The sequence below is a fragment of the Aptenodytes forsteri genome, unplaced genomic scaffold (assembly GCF_000699145.1).
Source record: "Aptenodytes forsteri isolate BGI_AS27 unplaced genomic scaffold, ASM69914v1 Scaffold143, whole genome shotgun sequence".
Lineage (NCBI taxonomy): Eukaryota > Metazoa > Chordata > Aves > Sphenisciformes > Spheniscidae > Aptenodytes > Aptenodytes forsteri.
In genome coordinates, this window is record NW_008794951.1 from 2,508,223 (window position 1) to 2,528,241 (window position 20,019).

The 20,019-nt window shown below is 41.9% G+C and overlaps 1 protein-coding gene across 1 annotated transcript in view; it reads right to left on the minus strand.

Annotated features, from left to right (window-relative positions):
- GRIA3 (glutamate ionotropic receptor AMPA type subunit 3) overlaps positions 1-20,019 on the minus strand; it is a 161,953-nt gene that overhangs the window by 42,803 nt on the left and 99,131 nt on the right. The window contains exons 6-10 of the mRNA XM_009275302.1: positions 19,730-19,897; positions 16,250-16,354; positions 14,787-14,894; positions 13,419-13,625; positions 2,681-3,057 (exon numbers count right to left, since the gene is read on the minus strand). Of these exons, the coding sequence (XP_009273577.1) occupies positions 2,681-3,057; positions 13,419-13,625; positions 14,787-14,894; positions 16,250-16,354; positions 19,730-19,897 (965 nt within the window). The remainder of the gene's footprint in view (positions 1-2,680; positions 3,058-13,418; positions 13,626-14,786; positions 14,895-16,249; positions 16,355-19,729; positions 19,898-20,019) is intronic.

The window sequence follows — 20,019 nt, forward strand, 5'->3', positions numbered from 1 at the left end:
AAGTGAATTTTCAGTGCTTTAGCTCACTAGGCAGAAAACACAGCGGCCTTTGATAGCGGAACAAAACTGCTGGAACAAATGTTGATTCCATCAAGGGATGCACTAACCCCCATTCTTTGGCTGCTATCTGATTCCATTTAGACGACTCCTATTAAATACAGAGAGGAGAGTATAGGGATATATCCTCTGGAATATCCACACAGCATACTCACCAAGGATAGATCTAACTAGTCATTAGATGTCACAGCTGTTCCACACAAAGGCAGCTCAAAGAGCCTTTATCAGCAAGTACAAAAGTGATCTCTCCAGACTGCTTGTCGGCATCTCTCTACAAGTGCTGTACGCTCTCGTATAAGAAATTTATTCAGACAAAACTCACAATGGAAGAATGAAGCCCCTTTTAATGGCAATAAAATAGTATGAAACATTCATATAGTCAATGTACTGTGAATAGCGTAACCTTACAAAGATACGGATTAAGAATGGAATACTTAGGAATAGTCCCTTATATGGAAAAGAAATTTGACATTTAATCAACTTAAATCAACAGGAACAGTGTTTCTGGAATTTAAACCAAGGTACTAAATTTCTCTTTTTTTCAGTAACAATGCACGTAACTGCCTGGAATCTGTTATCATGAAAGATAACAAAATAACTGGACAACATCTTCAAACGAGGGCCATGTATTAATACTGAGCTAATAGCTTCTGATGGACAGATAAAACAAGCAGGTTTACTGCTGTCTCTTTTTTTTTGGTAGGTATTTCCACGGCACTTATCATGGTAGTATTGAAAAAAAATAGAGTATGTTCCACTTGTTATATAAGGTAAATGGCTGAACATGTCAGAGAGTCACATGAGAGCGTAACAAAAATCCTATGCGCTTCTATTTAACTGTCAATAAACAGACCTAGCGGAAACAGTGCAATGCCTGCAGCTTTCCATGTGATGTCCCAGTGCTTATTTCCCGGTCCTTTATATTGGGCACACACATGGTCAACAGCAATTTAAATGTTATCACAACTCATCACCTTTAACAGCAAGCAGAGAGGCAACGTTTCAATACAGAATTCAGGCATAAAGCAGAAACACAGTATATAAACAGGAGGAGAAGGCCAACAGCTATAACTATACAGTGAGGCAGCACACCCAAACACCGATAACATCCAGGCGAAAATGTGTGCGTGTTTTACGTAGGATATATATGCATCTGTGGATAAGGATGAAATCTAATCGCTGCTATCAAGACTTTTAAAACATACGCATGACTTGCATCAAATACCAACAGGCATACACCAGTATCTCTGAAAGTCCTGGATTTCGCTGCGATCATTAGGAGATCTGAATGTGCAATGACTGTGAACTCAAAGGATCATTATTACATTATAACAGGCAAAATCATGATCCTTTCCATGAAACTTCATAGAAGTTTTGTCACTTGCTTCAGTGAGGCTACTCAAGATCCCTACCACTATACGGACCAGGAAAACCTGGTAACTTTTCAAGGATTCAGGTATTGAAAAAGGTACACAAATACGGAGATCGACAAGGTGCGTTCGAATATAAGTGCTTAGTTAGAAAAGATCTGTCTCTCTTGCCTTAATTAGCAACCTTGTTAAAGGGAAAAACTGCGTCCTGTTTGTACTAAGCAGGTATTTTTAATGATTGAAATAGCTGTAAACTGGTTATTAAAATATTGTCATACAAAATATAACTAGTGCTCCATCAGTTAGAAACTAGGTAATTTTACTGCTTATCACAGGCACATCACCAAAGTATTTTACCAGTGTAAATGTAGAAACATTATATGTATTATTCAAAAAACATTTGTGGTATGCATTGTTCAATTAGAGAGAGCTTCACTATTCTCCGGTGGTTTTCAAAATGCTTCTTTTAAAAAAGAAATATAATTCTACAGTAGTTAATACCAGTGCTCTGTTAAATTGGAACTAATATCACACGTTTTACTACAGCCTTATTCAGAAAGACTGTCTTCAGGAACAAAAAAGATCTTTATGGAAACTGGCAATGCTTATTAGGCCATATTGACTATGAACACAGGGACAACTGATTACACTGGGTTGAAATAACAATACACGTGCAGGGTAGTACACAATGACTGTTAGAGGGGCACATATGGAGACCTGAACATACGAAAGATGGTGGTAAGCAAATTAGTAATAGATGAAAGGATGGTTCAAGAAGAACAAAACTAGAGAAATCAGGCACAAAAGAAAGCAAAAAGACTAGCAGAAGCCATGACAGGAGTGGAGGTGTTTTAAAGTGCTGTTGCATGTGACTTTTTAAAAGAAACGATTCTTATTTTGCAAAGCAGAATATGTTATATGCACCAAGGAGATGACCGTAAAATGAGATATGCAGCAAAAACACGGTAGCCCTCCAAGCATTGCTGAAAACAGAAAACCCTATGCATTTTACAGCCTCAACATGGTGTATATAAGTTTGGCAGAAATGCATAAATGGCATTATAAGGCAATGCCACTCACTCTGGAGGTGAATGTTAGCAAGCATGGTGGCTTGATGATGCTTAGCATTGAATGGAATGTCAAAATAAAAAATTCGGAATTAAAAAGAAAGTTGAAAAAGTAACCTATATGCACCATGGCATCAGAAAATGACCATAAAATGCAAAAAGGTGATGGAGTGATATGGAACAAACCTTGGAGAAATATCGCATCCTTGCTGCATAAAGGCACCCAGGGAAAACCAAAGGCTGTTAAATATTCCAAACTCATTTGGAGGGTCGGGAGGATTCTGAGGGTCACGTGGTTCTTCACTGCTGTCTTCCAAGTGCCATTCGTAAGGGCTGAATCTGCTGACTAGGAAAAGAACTACGCTGACGCCAATGTAAGCAAAGACTATACACATCCAAATTTCATAAGCCAAAGGATCCAGGAAAGAGAATACGCCCGGTTTAGATTTCTGAGGCTTCTTGATCATGATGGAGATGCCCAGGCTCATAAAGGGTTTGGAAAAGTCTATGACTTCTTCTCGCACCAATGTTATGGTGAGGGGGGCAACAGCTATATCTGCTCTCTGAAAAGGGAAAACAAACCCAAGTTAGTTACAAAACAGTTGCAACGTAATCACAATCTAGAGTCTCAGGCTAATGAATCAGATGATAAATTACAAGAGTGAGCAGGAAACATTTTCTTTGCAGCCTATTTTGCAGTCACTGAAGTTAAGGACTACATGATATTGATAGAAAATTATTAACAAGAAAAATTACAATTAAATCTGTGCAAGGGCCTCACGACAGAGGCAGGTGTGTACCAATATGTATTTACGTTTCTATTAAGTTAAAATGGATGAATAAACACTACACAAACTGGGCAGTGAGTTGGCAACTAGAACAATGTCATTTTCTAGTAATGGTCTGTATCCATCCATCTGTCTTGAAGACTTTGGGCAAATTATGTGTTTGTTACATTTTAATTTTCTCTTTTCCATTCTTTCAGCAAGTTCTCTTGCCTTACTGATTAGTCCAGGATCTTTAAAAGGAACGTAAGAGAAGTAATCAGTCACTGAATTTCAGCTGCATTTGGGCGCTACCACTCGTATACTCCTTTGAAACCCCATTGCAGTAAGGGACAGAAGATGGTAAAATAGTAGGGTGATAGGAACCAGATAGCCCACCCTTTCTGTGGTCACCAAAGAACAATAATACAGATTTGTGAGTCCCTGGGAAGTAAATAGCCTGGGTTATCTGAGAAGAATGCAAAGTAGTCTTTTTCAGTACTATGTATGCCATCCTATTTTACAGAACTTAGCTCTATAGATCTTAACATAGACCCTGCTCTGGGGCTGTGTCATCTGGAAGCACAATTTCATCTCGTTGCATCTGTCATTCACCAGCGTGTTGGTATACCCTGAACCAACACCCTTCCCTTCAATCAATACATCTTTGCTGGATTCCACGGGAGGGTAAGAAAGTGAAGTAAAAAAAATTACTTAGTTACCTCATTAAAAATAACATTCCAGAATAGACTTTCAACATATTTAATTGTATCTGTATTTCTATGCCAGAAAGATTCAAGTCATCCTGTTTAGATAACCTAGCCTTGATTCAGCCAAGTACTCAAGCAATGTCAGCATTTGCAACGGAGGCGACTAGAATGTTAAAAAAAAAAAGCCCTTTTCATTTAAAAATTATTGTTATGAGAGTCTACATACCTACACACACTTTTTTGTAATCTTCTATTTTAAACACTCTAACTATTCATGTTATTGATACTTTTAAAGATGGCCTTTCATTGGTAATTAAGAATTTCAGAAAGAAAAAATGATTCTTAGGGAACGTTCAACTTACCAGGACCTAAACCACTGTGCACCTTTTAAATCAGATTTTTGTTTCCCACTAGTAAGTATGTATCTCTTTCTGGTGGAAAAATAAAACCTGATTAAGTAGAAGTTTGAATAAAAGTTAATAGGAAATGTTAATAAGAAGTGATTAAAATCTGTGCCATAAAATGATTGAATATGCCTTTATGGAAATCTGATGGTGATGTACGTGACTTTCATTACTATCTGATCTGTTCCTCCTCCTAGATAGTTGGTTTGGGTTTTTTTTTTTTTAAGTTTAATAAGCAGAAATGGTGAAGGCTTCTCATAAGGTTAATCTCCGTACCACACGCTCAGTGCCAGCTGGTGCCTCAGTGGCACGGTGCAGCCATGCCCGAGGCACCTTTCTCGGTTTTTAAGACCGAGGCTAATGGAGACTTGTCAGAGCGAGGACTGGCCCTCTACAGCCCTTCCCACAGCAAGCCTCCCTCCATGAAGTACCCGTCTGCACACACGACCTCTAGATTTGCTCCTAAGCAGAAATGGTGAAGGCTTCTCATAAGGTTAATCTCCGTACCACACGCTCAGTGCCAGCTGGTGCCTCAGTGGCACGGTGCAGCCATGCCCGAGGCACTTTCTCGGTGTTTTAAGACCGAGGCTAATGGAGACTTGTCAGAGCGAGGACTGGCCCTCTACAGCCCTTCCCACAGCAAGCCTCCCTCCATGAAGTACCCGTCTGCACACACGACCTCTAGATTTGCTCCAGCCACTCAGGAATATCTCTCAACAGTTTGTATTGGCACGTGCAACTACAAGGTATGTGTACAAGTTCACTGCTTCGAGTAATCAGATAAACCATGCCTGTGCACGTAAGGAAGCCATTCGGAAATCATGGCCCTTGGCGTACCCTCTCACAGCCCTCCTCAGCCCCTTTAGACATTCATGCGTACTAGGACATTGCCTTTCCCCTTGAGTGACCGCTTTCCTCGAGGAGAAAACCCTCACCTGATTTGTGGTCACTTACTGCAAAGATCTAGCTTAACGTGGCTTGAATATAAAAAATGAAAATGCCGGCTGCCTTTGGATGCCTGGGTGTTTACTGGCTTTGCAGATGAATGTGTTAATTACCCAAGTAATAAAGAGACTTGGGGGGGACACGGGTAGAGTGTGGTAAAGGGACCGGATGATGCTGGAATTTGTTCACTGATGAATTCCCCCAAAACATATATTTGTCTTGTAGCTGCTGCTTGTTGAGCTACTGTTAAATATGAGATGTCTGCAGTCAGTAAGTATGAGATGCACACAGCATATCAGTTTTAAATGTAGTCAGAGTCCACGGCTGGCTGGAAGACTAAGCACTTTGACCGTGGCTACTGTATTTCGTGTTGAACTAATGATGTACTTACTTACAAATTAATCCTTATTAGAGCAAGCTTAACGGACCAGGACTCCTGCAGAGACTTAGCAATGATTCTACATGCAGTGAAGCTTAGGTGGGAAGCAGGTGCCTTACTGCCTGGCACTTCTGCACATGGATAGCCAGCCTTGGAACAGCTCGTCAAGGTAGGAAAAGGCTGGTTCAGCTGTAAGAGCATTTAGTTTCTGTAGCATTTTCCTGGACTTGGAGAAATTTAATTCTCCCAAAGTAATATTTTAATTGCCAAAGTAGACACGGTGGACCTCTTCCTAAGAGCTGATGCAGCGTGCAATAAAGTCTGTATCATCTCCTTCATGAGCAGCTGAGTTCATGCAGGATGTTCCTGTGGGTCTTTGGGAGGATGAAGCTGATGCTGTGCTGAAGCACAGACAAATCAGTTTTTAAAAGCCTGATTGTTACCATGTCCTCATTCATATCATACAGTACGGATTTCTTTGTAAATGATTTAAAATTGCATTTTCATATTACAAGGGATACAAATATTTATTTTTCTGATACATTTCCGTCTTCCTGCTTTCCTACCATTTTTGATGGCCGTTCAATATATTTGAAACACCAACAAACACCCTCATGCCTTAAATGAATATGGCAGCAATTGTTTTCTGCAGAGGGAACAAGAACAGGTTCAGACAGAGGGTGTCAGGAAACCATTGACAACGAGGGCACTGAGAGTGGACCAGCTACAATCCAGCACCCGAGCCTGGTTCCCCACCACTTCCCTGAATATCAGTTGCACTAGAGAGGTTAAAAAACAGACCGCTTTTTGCTTATTTATTTAGAGATACAGTATTTGAAATGGAGAGCTTATGGAGAGCTCCATGCACCCTAAAGGATCATTAATAATTGCAGCACAGTTGTGAATTTCCCTCCCTGTTATGGCTGCAGATAAGCAGAACCCATAAAAATTGAGCTCGAGTAAAAAAGAACACAACCACGACCACAAACATGCCCTCCCCGGTGCAGAACTGGAGGGGGGTTTAAGAACCTCAACAACTAAGCTTTGCTAATCACTCATGACTAATGGCGTTTCAAACATTATCTTCACTGCATTTGAGCCGGGCAAGAAATGTCATGGATTCCTCTGAGGCTTGTTCTGTCTTTGCCTACTAGTGTGGGAGGGACGGATTTAGAGAGGACATGCAGCACAGAGGCGCTACCCACTCTGTTCAAAGCTGACCCCAGGGGGCTGCAAACCTCAAGACTCTTAAGGGGAGGGAGAAAAAATAGCAAATGGAAATATCCCTCTACATGGAGAAAGAAAAACGATAAGATGTTCCACCTCTGTAATCCAAAAGGAGGGATCAAATTCTGCTGCTTACAGACCGAAAGATGAATCTTCCTAACTTCAAAGCCATGCACTGGAGACAGCAAGAGATACAGGCTATGCTCCTGCCTGTACATGCTTCTGGTCATTCATGCTTGCAGAACTGAACAATTTCTTTGCTAGTGTGTTGCTGTTCAAGAAGTGGGTCTGGGCTACAGTCTCAAAGCAAGTACCAGTGTTTAAATGTGCAATGACATTTTTCCTTTGAGGACTTTTACCCGAGTATTTTGTCTTTTGCTGCTCTTATAACACAGGAATATTTCTGCTACTCTTCTCCTCCCTGTGTGACGGGAAGCCAGCCAGCACTCAGACTATGTGCCGACCAAAGCAGAGGGACACTGCCCAATTTCCATCGGGAGCCAAACCTCCAGGCACCCCAGAAGTGCTGAATACAGGTACACAGTGGTGTCAGAAGAGACTGCGCTGGAATGACGACTGACTCTGAGCACATTTTAGGACTTCTCAGTGCAGCCTGAGGTTTCCACGTATCAGAAAAGGGTGTCAGACAGAGCAACACATCACCTGTGGTATCTGCTGGTAAAAGCTACCTTGTAAAGAGAGTCCAGTATACCCAAGGATATCAGGGTGCGTTGAGAGGCCAGGTCATGGGGGCAATGTGTTTTTAACACATTAGCTCACACTTATTTAAAAACAACAGCCAATATCTGACTATCAACATGCTGCATTGAAATCTTAATGTGTATTAGCTGAGCAGTGTAAAAAGGTATTAAGGTGTTAAAACTGCAGTTGGCCTTGTCTGCCATAGTTTGTCAATGTTAAGTCCACGAGTGCTTTATGTGGATGCCCACAGTTCCTTCTGAGACACTACTACTGTGTGCAGATGGAGGAATTAAGGGTACACCTGCTTTTTGAGCTGCGGACATATGTGTGCTTCCTCTGTCTGTGCTCGGACGCAGGTCAGCCGAAGTCTGGGACCACATCAGCGTGGCTCTGTGCCAGGGCTGCGGTCCTGTCCCACGGCGCAGTGCCACCATGGCTCAGCGGCTGCCTGGGCAGGGACCAGGCATCTGTCCGTGCGTGTACAGGAGGGTCGGTCTGAGCCGCAGGGCACCGGCATTGCACGGCTGCCTTTGGGCACTTGTACCTGGGCTTCCCTCCTGTAGAAACCAGGGGTGAGGGGCGAAGGGCGAGCTTCTCCTGCTCACGGCACAGTCAGGCTCTGCCACAGACTAAAAGCACATGGGACGTTCTGAGGAGAATTAGGAATCGAATTAGTCTTCCTCCCTGCTACGATTCAAAGGCTGTATATGCCATCTGTAGTCTTTCTTCTGCTGCTGGGAGAGCCAGAGAGGCCAGCGCCACGCGAGGCTGGTTAGTCTGTTAAAGGCAGGGAGATGTGTAGGTGGTCCCACTCTGACAGACTGCGGAGGCTGCCTGCGTTCGGGGGACTGTCTGTCCTTTACATCCCTGCTTCGTTCCTTTATGCTATTTTACATATTGAAAGGTTTTTATACAGACCTTTTTTTACCTGATGAGAGTTTTAAAGGCTGTAAGGTCTGGCTGCTCCTCCCACTCCCAAAGCATTTGTAGTTAAATTAAGATCTGTGTTAAACCTACTGTCAATTAGCCTCAGCGATGTGAAAAGCATCAGGCCCGAGGAGGGAAGGCTTTCCCTGGCTGAACAGTGAAGGAAGAACAGCAGCCTGCTTTAAAAGGGAAAGAAGAAATAAAAGCCTACAGAAAGAGGCTTGCCCTACAGAAGAGAAAAGACGATTGTCTAGTGCTCAGCAGCTGGTGGGTACAAAGCCCTGAGCACCGGCCTCGCGGGGTGGGCGCAGTGGGAGGTGCTGCTGCTCATCAGCCCGAGCGGAGGGCACATCGTTAGCGGGTGAATCACTGGAGGACAGCACTCGCCTTGCTGGTTTGCTTTGCTGGTTAGATTTAAATAGTAATTTGGTCTCCCAGAGCGAGAATGATTTAGCTACTTCCCTCTTCTACAATGTCCAGGAAAAAAGCTTTACCTATTTGCTATTTTTATTCTGTCAAAAGTTTCCACTACGTGTTAGAAATTTCTCTTAGTTTAAAAAATAATAGAGCTTGAATTGGTAGGTTTTTTTCTGGTAGGAAGAAGAGTCTTATTTTGACACTATCAGAGTAATAGAGCAAAATCAAGGTTTTCTTCAACCTGAACTGACATTTTTGTATTTATGAAAAATCAAATAAATTTCATTTTCATGTCAAATTTTATTATTATAATTATTAATTATTATTGCTATTATTACTACTACTACTACTACCACCAACATTTGAAAATTGCTAACAAACCACACGCCCCTGTCAGCTCTTCTCTAACAAGTCTTCTGGGTTCTCCTGTCTGAAGCAAAGGAGTTTGGGACTCTCTGTTCGGCCAGAACTCCCTGCCTCCACGGCTGCCATCCCTATGCTGCCAAAGAGCAGCATGGTTCTCTGTAACCAGGTTCATTTGTACAGCCCATTGCAAAGCCACAAGGAAAGGTCCAAGAGGACCAGCTGAGATTGTCCTCAACTTCGGGGGGCCCTACGGCACAGTAGACTGACGCCCTCCAACCAGCCCTGATGTGGTAGGAGACAGGGGAGGGAGAATTTCTAATGAGAAGTATTTTAGCGTGTCTATCCCCAGGTAATGTGTAACTCTCGGGACTGTTGCTGTTAGCCTAGTTAATGCAGACCTCTGGCTAGTCTTACACCGGAGTCAGGGCTGTGCCGGTCAGCCTCAGGACCCACAGTGCTGTGACACAGCACCGCTGTTGCTTTGGGTACAGTTCAGTGCACACTGAGCCCCCTCCCATCCCTCCCTCCTCCTCACCATTCGGAGCCCAGTGAACTGGAGGCTGCAAGGACCTGGCTGCACTTTCTCTCCTGACTCTATGCTGCATTCCACAGGAAGCAAGAGCGACAGTAACAACAAACTGGCACGAACCAAACATTAATTACAGTTGATTAGGGTTTTGGCATTAAAATGACAAGCCATTCACTTCCTATGACTGTCCTAAGAGCAATTTTAGAAAAGAGCTGTATGCATGGGGCTATGCAAAAAAGGGCACAGCATTCAAAAAGCCTCGTAAGACTTCCCAGCAGTGCCAGGTGGTGGTGAGAAGCCTGTTGGGTCAGGAATATGCTGTGTTTGACAAATGACTAGTCACTGTTTATCACTTGAGACAAATGCAATCTAAAAGATTGTGTTTTCTGCCACAGCTCAGTTCAGCTGCTGGATAACTGGTACCAAAACCAATCAGGTCCCTTTTATCCCCCCATGCCTGTCTTCCATACATGCTAATAAAGGCATTTAAAATCTAATCTCCCTCTTGTCTTCCCAAAATGGAATCCAGAGGAGCCAAATATGACAGTCATTTTGCAGACAAAGCTCACAGGGGCATTAGGAGAAACGTACAGTTTTAGTTCCCTAATAGAGTTTTAAGCCCCTGAGAGCTAAAGGAAAGTCAGCACGTAAATGAGGCACTTGCTCCAAATAATTAGCACTTCTAGAGCACTTTTCATCTTCAAAGGGCTTTGTGCACATCCTTGTGAGTGTGGTACGCAGCCCCCTCTCAACAGATGGAGAAAGAGGCCAAGGGTATTTCATGATGTTTGTGAACAGGGCTGGGAAAGGATCTGGAGCACTGGTGAGGTTTGTACTCAGAGTTCAGGGGCTGTTTTCCCTGCTTACAGAAAGCCAGGTGGATTTCTGTGCAGCTTGCCAGCACTGTAGTCCAGCTCAGCAGGACGGGGAGCTAGCTCAGCAGCACTGGGTTGTAAGCATTAACCTGAGTCTACAGTCAAACCTCAAGGGACGCATCTGACCTTTGAATAATTGAGCACTGCAGTGAAGAGGCTTCAGTAACTGAGCTCACAGCGCGAGAAGAGGAGCTGTTGGGGGTCAGGGAGGGAAACATTCCTCAATTTTTCATTAATGAGAAAACATGGGTGAAAACTCTGCTTCAGAATACAAAGGAACTGACCTTTTTGCAGGAGAAAATGACAATGGCAGGGCAGGTTTGGGGTTGTTTTAACGTATTGTCTATGGTGCCTGCGAGGCTGGTTTTTGCTGGTGTGGAAAGGTCACAAGTATGGTCAGGTCAAGGGGAAGTGGCTAGGGCTCAGTTTGATGCTAAGGAAGCAGAGCTCTCGAGCTCAAGCTAGGCTCGTCCCAAGGGGTTGTGAAAAAGGCAGCTGCAGCCAACCTGTTTATCTCAGAATGGTTTGGTAGAATCATGGAACGGTTTGCATTGGAAGGGACCTCTGAAGGTCACCTAGTCCAACCCCCCTGCAATGAGCAGGGACATCTTCCACTAGATCAGGTTGCTCAGAGCCCCCTCCAACCTGACCTTGAATGATTCCAGGGATGGGGCATCCACCACCTCTCTGGGCAACCTGTGCCACTGTTTCACCACCCTCAGCGTAAAAAAATTCTTCTTAGATCTAGACTAAATCTACCCCCCTTTAGTTTAAAGCCATTACCCCTTCTCCTATTGCTACAGGCCCTACTGAAAAGTCTGTCCCCATCTTTCTTATAAGCCCCCTTTAAGTACTGAAAGGCTGCAACAAGGTCTCCCTGGAGCCTTCTCTTCTCCAGGCTCAAACAACCCCACTCTCTCAGCCTGTCCTCATAGGAGAGATGTTCCATCCCTCTGATCATGTTTGTGGCCCTTTATCCAAGAAAAGGCTGGGTTGAAAGAGGAAAATGGCTCACATTTGCGAGCCCTTAACACAGATGGATCTTGCATCGTCCAGCAGCTGCACAGGCTAATCTTACTTGGCTCAAGTCCCAGAGGCAGTGGCCCATATCACACCTTTACTCCTCTGGCATAGACAGTCCCTGTGCCCTGGCTGTTAGCAGTAATTTCAGGTTCTCTTTTGTCATGCCTTTTGCATATGGTGTGATTACTTTTTTAAGTGAATAAACTGTTTCACTGCTTGTCAATAGCAAATATATCAAAAAGACACAATTACAGCTAATATTTCTTGAACCACACACAGGGAGACTGAGGGTTTAGGTTTCCACTGCAACGTAATTATGCTTGGAACTAAACTAAACCTTTGCTTCAGAGGTTCTCAATGTACTTGTATTCTCTAATAGAGGTAACACCGGTTTCCCAAATCGCATAACTGAGGCACGGGGAGTTCAGAAGATTTGCATAATACCAAACCTCAATGCAACAGGGAAGCTAAGATATAACCCAGGGGTGCAGACCCCTGGTTACTTTCTCTAATCGGTAAATTTCCCTCCCTCCCCTTAATACAATACTACGAGAACACTGTTGCTTACATAAAATATTTTGAAGTTGAATAGGCTACTAAGTATATAATACGGCATCAGGACTGACTGCTCCAGAATAAGAAAACTTTTGCGAGTCTAGCAATTACTTTAAAAAGACTGGTTCATTTTAAAAGAATTATCTCACCAAACATTTTGCAAGAATGATGATATGTTATCCCAAGGAAATTTTGAGGTGACTTTTAGAAATTACACTCAGCCATGGAACAAAAGGAGGCAATGGAAATATTCGCTTCTGCTCAGATATTTTTAATAAAGGAAAGCTTGTTAAAAATAAACTGTAAAGAAGATTTGGGCGGAATCACAAATCATCTCATTAGCATTTGGGGAAAAAAAAGCAAAGATGAAATATCAGCTTGTAAAGTCTTTTCTGCAAAGCCAATTTTCTCCCCCTTCCATCTGGTTTATCTGTATTCCAGAATTCTCATTTTCAAAGAAGTTTCTAAAATGGCAATTCCGGACTGTTTTTGTTCTTACTAAACAAAGCAATGTATATAAAAATATAAAGAGGAATGCAATGAATTAGACTTTTTTTTTTTTGTCTGACAGTTGATTTTTAAAGCCAATCCCAGGGTTTAAAAACGAAAAAGATGTGGGTGATTTCACACCTGCATTGCTTCTTACCCTGAAAAGCAACCATGGGCCTAACTGAGTCTTTAGTCTCTGGTCAAACACAAACTGACATCAGTGACCCAGCAAGGGCCAGCATCGCAGGATCAGACCTTAAACGGGAGGGGCACCCCCCAGCACTTACAAGACTGATAGAGAAAAAGGAGACACGGCAAATGCACAAGCAGCATATGAAGGGCAAACTGGAAATTCTGCTGTAGACAAGAATTTGAAATTTGCCCAAGGCCACTTCTCAACATTTTGTGGACTTTGATTTGGAGAACAGCAGTAAAAAAGTGACACTTTCCTGCAATGAAACTTAGAAAAGTAGACTATAAAAATGGCACTACAAAGAAATATCTAGAATTTTAAAGGTGGTATTCAAACAGACAATCTTTATTTTGCAGTTTATTAACTTTGAGCATAACTTTTTATAAAGAACATTAAAATGAAGGTTAAGAGAAACTTACCCCATAGACCAGTTCACCCACCATGCCATTCCATATCTTAGTCTCAGGGTCCCTAGCTCCATATTTCCCATCTCCAACAATTGACAGTTTGTATTTTATTCCAACATGTTTTGCTATTTCAGAAGCTAAGTCTACACAATATCCTTCATATCTCTCATTCCCTTCTAGTTGTTCATGGTTTTTCTTATACATTACATATGGTGATTCCTTTGAAACAAAAGTAAAGATCAAAAGAATGTAAAATACAGCTTTGAAACATACAAAATGAGAGCTGTTATTATCCTTTATATTACTGGCAAGTATTTACAATATTTCCTGCTTTGGTACAGAAAGACAAACTTTTGCAATTTAAAAATCCTTGGCTGATCCTACAGCCACACATACTATTGATTTTAATCCTAGTATGGACCCATTGAAGACAACAGGACTATTCCACTTTAACTAAGTTACACTTTTGTTTGCAGGATTAGGCCTGATTAGGCAGTCAATTAGCATCACTGTAGTAATAATTCAGGTTTTAGTGTTTGAAGAACTGATATACCCACACCTGTACCATCAAAACCATTTCCTAAGGCCCCAGTGGCCTAGAATGGGGCTCTGATGGAGATATTTTCAAAGCAGCCTAAGGGAAGCTAGGCTAAAATCCTCAGCAATTTTTGTCACTAAATTCCCTTAGCCTTCTTGGAAAACTCTAGCTGAAATGCTGATTATACCTTGCTAAATCCATAGGAGTATAAAATACAATGCTTCAGGAAATAGCATAAAATTGGCTCATGCGTAGTAGAATTGTAACAGGCATAAAAGTCACAAACAACACTGTACAGAGCACATCGGCTAGAGGCGTTGGGACTGACACAGGTGCTGCTGTTTATGAGACACAGGAAGAGCTTTACTCCTTTGGAATTGCATGGGCATAGGTCGGTTTTCACCCAGTGCTAGAGCAGTTCCAGTTCTCTACAGGCTTCAGTGTGCCACCCTTACTCAGTCCACAGGGGTTGAGTTTACAGGAGCTGTACCTGAGTGAGGGGTGCAAGATTTGACCCTACAGCAGGAAGGCCAGATCCTGCAGTCATTTACATACATGCAGAATAACTTCACTTATGTGAGGCGTTTGATTGAGTTCAAGTGTCTGAGAAGCAGCAAAGCGCAATGTTGAGCTCAGTGAGCTCCTCCTCGGAGTAAACTCATTGATACACATAGAAGTTTGCAGGGTCAAGCCCTCAGTAGGTCTCTGGAAGATACTGAACTTTTCAGTCACTTGAAGTCACATAGTATTCAGCATTTGCCTCCTGGCAGGGTGTCTAACACACCTCAGGAGCCATGTGTCTTGTTTCCTAAACACAAACACACTAAGAACATAAAACTTACCAAGATGGTAGTGACTACTATAGTTCTGTTCTCCACAGATGAAGTGTCATTAGAAGGCAGCTGGTCTAATGCTGGCACAAATCTTTCATATTCGTTCCAATAACCAGCCTATAAAAATGGAGATTGTTACCTCATTACATACATTTACAAGGACTCCGGTGCATGAACTTGTAGCAGGAACTGTCAAAACATATGGCTTCGTAACACTTATTCATGCAACATTTTTGCCATTAAAGGACTACATTAGCTTTAATTTAATTTCCTTAAAGAAACAATGTTCTCAAGCCCACGTGCAAATAAATACAAGCCAAATCTAAGTGAAAATACATATTAAATTCCCCCTATCTAAATTCACATCATCACGGTGCCTGTGGAATAAATTCCCATGTATCCACAGCATAAGAATATACTATAGACAAGAAAATAAACTGCACAGCACTCTGAGTAAAATTCTTTGATTTTGAAATTTTTATCCATATTCTGCTGCAGTTCAGGCAGTGAATACAGTCCCTGCAGACATGCCTGAGCTAGCTTTAGAGTAGATGCACAGACGTTGTTAGCAAGGCAGGCACAGTAGCATTACCTTCAGTGCGGGATACAAAACCCTCTGTGAGCACAAGGTGACTATTTGTCAGCTGGCTTGTGCTGACCTTCATGGTGCTGTGGCTACATTGCTATGCTATTACACTAGTTTTTGTATCTCTGCACAACACAGAAGTAACACTTTTGTCTGCGCTGTAAACCTAGCTGAATGGCTGGGCCATGTCCAGAGGTATTTTGTTGTCAAATATGTGCAGAAGAGTTTAAGGAGTCTCAACGGTGACTAAGCAGGTTAGGTACCTATCGCCAGGTGCAGTCAGGGGGATTTACGTGCCTCGGCCACACAGATTCGTCTCAATACTCCTGAGACCCTGTCTACCTAATTATTTTTGAAAATCTGCCCTAAATTTCTTTTATAACATTGATGTAGGCAACTATCCCACTTAGGATCTATACTTTATTTAGGAAGCAGGAGATTGAGTAGCAAATCCTAATTAAAACCAAACTTATCTTCTGTTAATTTCAGAAGGTTTCTAAAATACACTGGCTCCAGCTTCACTACTGCTCCAAGGCCTGTTACAGAGAGGAAGGGAAAGATGGAGAGGAATTTAGGAGATAGGGCTGAGCACAGGAACACGACAGCAGGTATTACGCTTGGCAGTGGAAAAACTCCAGAAGGGTTTTAAGGGAAAAAGTGGGGTCTGAAGTTGACATGGAAACCAATGAAGATATTAAGCAGGGCGAATGGTTTGGTCCAGGAACAGAATAGAACAAGGTTCCTGGGATAGGGAAGACAGCAGGAAGGTAGGGTTTCCTCAGGGTCCTGTTATTACAGTGCCTGTGTGGTATTTTTGAGTTTCATTAGTTTGTTGGAATAAGTATTTGTGAAGATGTGAAATCTGGATGTATATCTTGAAACTCACCTTCCGTGATCCAGCGGCTTTCATTTCATACACATCAATTGTATAATTTGTTCTCCGCCCGTAGGTGTCAAACTGGATGTTCCCTGTCATTCCTTGAACTTGCACCTTAAGGGAATAAACAGAAAAAACATTTTTATAAAAGATTCACTTTATTCTTCCCTCCATTACATTTTGTAGGAACCCACTAGCTCTAGCACAATTTTTATCTATATAAGAGACTGTAGCGGTTTTGACACAGCCAGTTTATATTCTTCTAACAAAACCAATCCCAAGTCTCTCAGTTTCAGCTGTACATATTCTTTGTTAGTTAGTACTCAGCTGGTGACTCACTACCGGAGTGAGCTGCATTTAAGTATAAGTGAAATTAGCCCTGCACCTATGTTAAATGTAAGAAAGACTGATTCTGCATGCTTAGTCACGCTGGGTTCACTGATACAGCATGGAGTATCAGCAAGGCACATGCAACAATTCAGTGCCATTAAACCCCTCACAATATGGCATAGAGTGATTTGCGATATGGACCAGAATCCCCTATCACTGCTCATTCCGGGAAGTACTTTATTTTAAGATCAGTCCCAGCATAGGAGAAAGGAATGAATGTCTTCTCTGAATGAGCACAGACAATTGTCTCTACTGTTTATGGAGTTTTGGTCTCAATCTGGATGGATTGGTGTATAGACGGTAAGTCATTATCATTACCCACTCACATGAATCATCTTAAAGGGAAGTATAAAGTACTCTGTTTCAAAGAAAAAAATCTTTCTTACATCCCTGTATGAAAGGGTGAGATACTTCCATTTATCACTTATCAACACTGACAAGCTGTCATGTTAGGCAGAAGGAGTAACAGTCTGAAACTTCAGTAGGGGTAGATTAGTTTTAATATTTAGCAAAATGCAGTAGAAGTTACAGAATAGGTGATGGAAGACTAGTCAAAGGGAAACTGTTCAGGGCTGGTGACTGATCTGCTATTTATGATTTAAAGATGGTGCAATCAAACTTGTTACAATGGACAAGGCTACATAAAAGAGCCAAAATTCCGTGGACCCCAAATTATCCAGTGAGCCAAATTCAGACTGACATATAAGGAGTGTGATTTTTTTTTTTATCAGTAAGTGGATTTGAACCTTTCTTAAAATAGTTTATAACATTTCAGGGGTCTGGAAGAACATGTGAGTTATTCCTGTCTCCAGAAAGCTAGAGAGGTGAACGGGACTTTGAAAGCCAAATTCGACCCTAAGAGGTCCTACAAACTGTGGACTGAGCAAATGTATTTGTAGGGCAGTTGACATATAACTTGCAGCTAGATGAGAGTTGCTGTGCCTGCTTTTGGCACTTGCTGGAAGCTGTCTGGCTACCTTAGCACAGCAGTGACTGTACGTCTCAGCAGAGCTTGTTAGGCCAGTTTCATCCTGATGGGTATTGAGACATGAGCGTTGTGCACTTGACACCTTTTGACTTCAAATTTAATTTGTTTCTATCTTTGGGGGGAAAACTCAGCACTTTTCAAAATCTGGCTGCACCGAGGCAGGAAGACTCACCAGGACTCAGAACACTTCTGGTAGCAGCGTGTGGAGGCAATCACAAATGGAGTGACTATTTATAACTGCCCAGATCTGTTCAGGTAAACTGTCTGCCACTGATCTGATGCCTTAGAATCAGCTTTAGAAATACAGACATGCACAGTTTTCAAGGCTGTAGGGAAGCAGACTCAGGTAATGCCTATTTCCCTTTTGCCAGCAGGATGATTACAGGGTGGCACTGAACCTTCTGCTGGCACAGGATATTTCAAGGATGTCTTGGAAAAAATATTCTTATCTGAGTTGTTGCTACAGAGTGGAGAGGAAACATTGCTAAATCGAAGTTTTTTTCCTGAAGCAAAGATTCGAGATCATGGTCTGAATAGAGGGAGAGCGTGATGGACAGGATGGGGTCTGGAAGGCAGAGTGGGATGATCTTGGGTAGTACTTGTTGGAGGTGTATATAAACCTCACCTAGATGACTTTGAATAGCTAAAACAATACAAGGCAACCAGCTGAAAGTCAAACTTCTGCATTTTTTGCCAATCATGAGTTTGGCTTTGTATATGTTATGAATTATGTTTTTTAAATAAATTCTCCTGAATAAGGGAGTGTCCTGTAGCAGTGTTGGTTTTCTTTGTTGACATGAATAACTCGTATCTCATTTGGAGGAGTTTTACGTTTTGCTTGTAATTAAGTTCAAATGGACAGTACAAATTCTTTAACTATTGTGAAGGTTGAATTTAATTAACTTCTCTTCAAAAGTGTGTAATACTACATTAGTGAACGTGTAGTTAGGGCATTTGTTAGGAAGTGACGTAACAGCATAAAAAGAGCTCTGGCAATGTGAGACTGAACCATCTCTCTCACTCTTAAGAGTGATATAATCTGATTATAACCTTCTATAACTCATTATAACCTTCTGATGTAATCCTTCCAATTTGGTAACTGAGAAAAAGCAGTAATTAAGCTAAGTGTATGAAGGCTGCCCTAGGATTTGTTTATACTGAACATAGGCTTAATTCTGATCTCACTCACTCCAGCTCTATGCATGCATTAATATAATCGATTTTAACAGGTTTGTTTTAGAGTTATTTGAGCCAGATCAAAAGCAGACTATATTCTTGTCTCTTATATCTACAAAAATGTTATCCAATTTTTCCTGTTGTCACTTGCTTTAACACACATAACAGTCTAAAAAGAGTTAAAAATCAACAAAATTAGAGATATAAGTGAGGTAGGATCCCATGCAGTAACTAGCGTTAGGGATACAAAATAGGCCATGCAGAAGGTAATCAGGCTGAGTGCAAAGTTATGCCAGGAATCAGAACTGGTTTGAGGCTAAACTGTGTCAAGGTTCAGGCTGGTGATGAAATCCAGCAGTATTGCTATGACCGACAACATTTTTTCCACTGCTTTAAACCAATCTGAGTTGACTTTTTACTGGCAAATTATCAAAATTGCATACATGTGTTTAAGTTCATAAATACATGTATCCCTGTAAGATTTACAATACACATGCTGAGGACTCAGTCTAGTTCTGTTAGTCAGATTTGCAGCCTCAGCCTGACCTTAGAAACCCCCAGCACATGTTGGTTTGCAAAATGGCTCATGGTCACTCACAGGAAGCTTGGGTGTTACGGGGGAGTTAGATTGTAGGTGCTCTGGTGTGGACAATCAGGAAGCTGCTGCACCGGTGCCAGAGGGATGTGATTTTGGCCAAAGTTTTGAGAGCTAATTTGTTATGCCTTGCCCTCTATTGAATATATTTTAGCCATCATTTGGAGTTTGTCATTAAGTTTCTTTTCTCTTTCTTTCTTTTTTTTCCTGAGGAGCTGCAGCTGTTTGTGTGAGTACAGAAGAAACTCTGTGTACATAGAGTAGGATGCAAGTTTGGTCCCAGCAGAATTGCTGCTGTTGTGGAATATACACATTCATTAGCTGGTATGTTTGCCCTTACCATTTTCAGCGCTCTTTCTATATCAATTCCTTGGCTCCATGGTACTGCAGGGTTAGCCAGGCAGTCTCCAGCACTACCTCTCCTGGAGACATCCACACGCTGTCTTCGGAGGTAACGGAAAGCCTCTGCTATGACTAGGACTGCATCATGCGTCAGTGCAGATGTATACTAAAATTGATGCAAATAAAATACGGTGACAAACTGCAATCTTAGAATTGCCCCAGGTTTATCAGGTCTAGTCCTTCTCTTTGTTAAAATACTCCTAGAAGAATCATGCTTGCAAGCCCTTT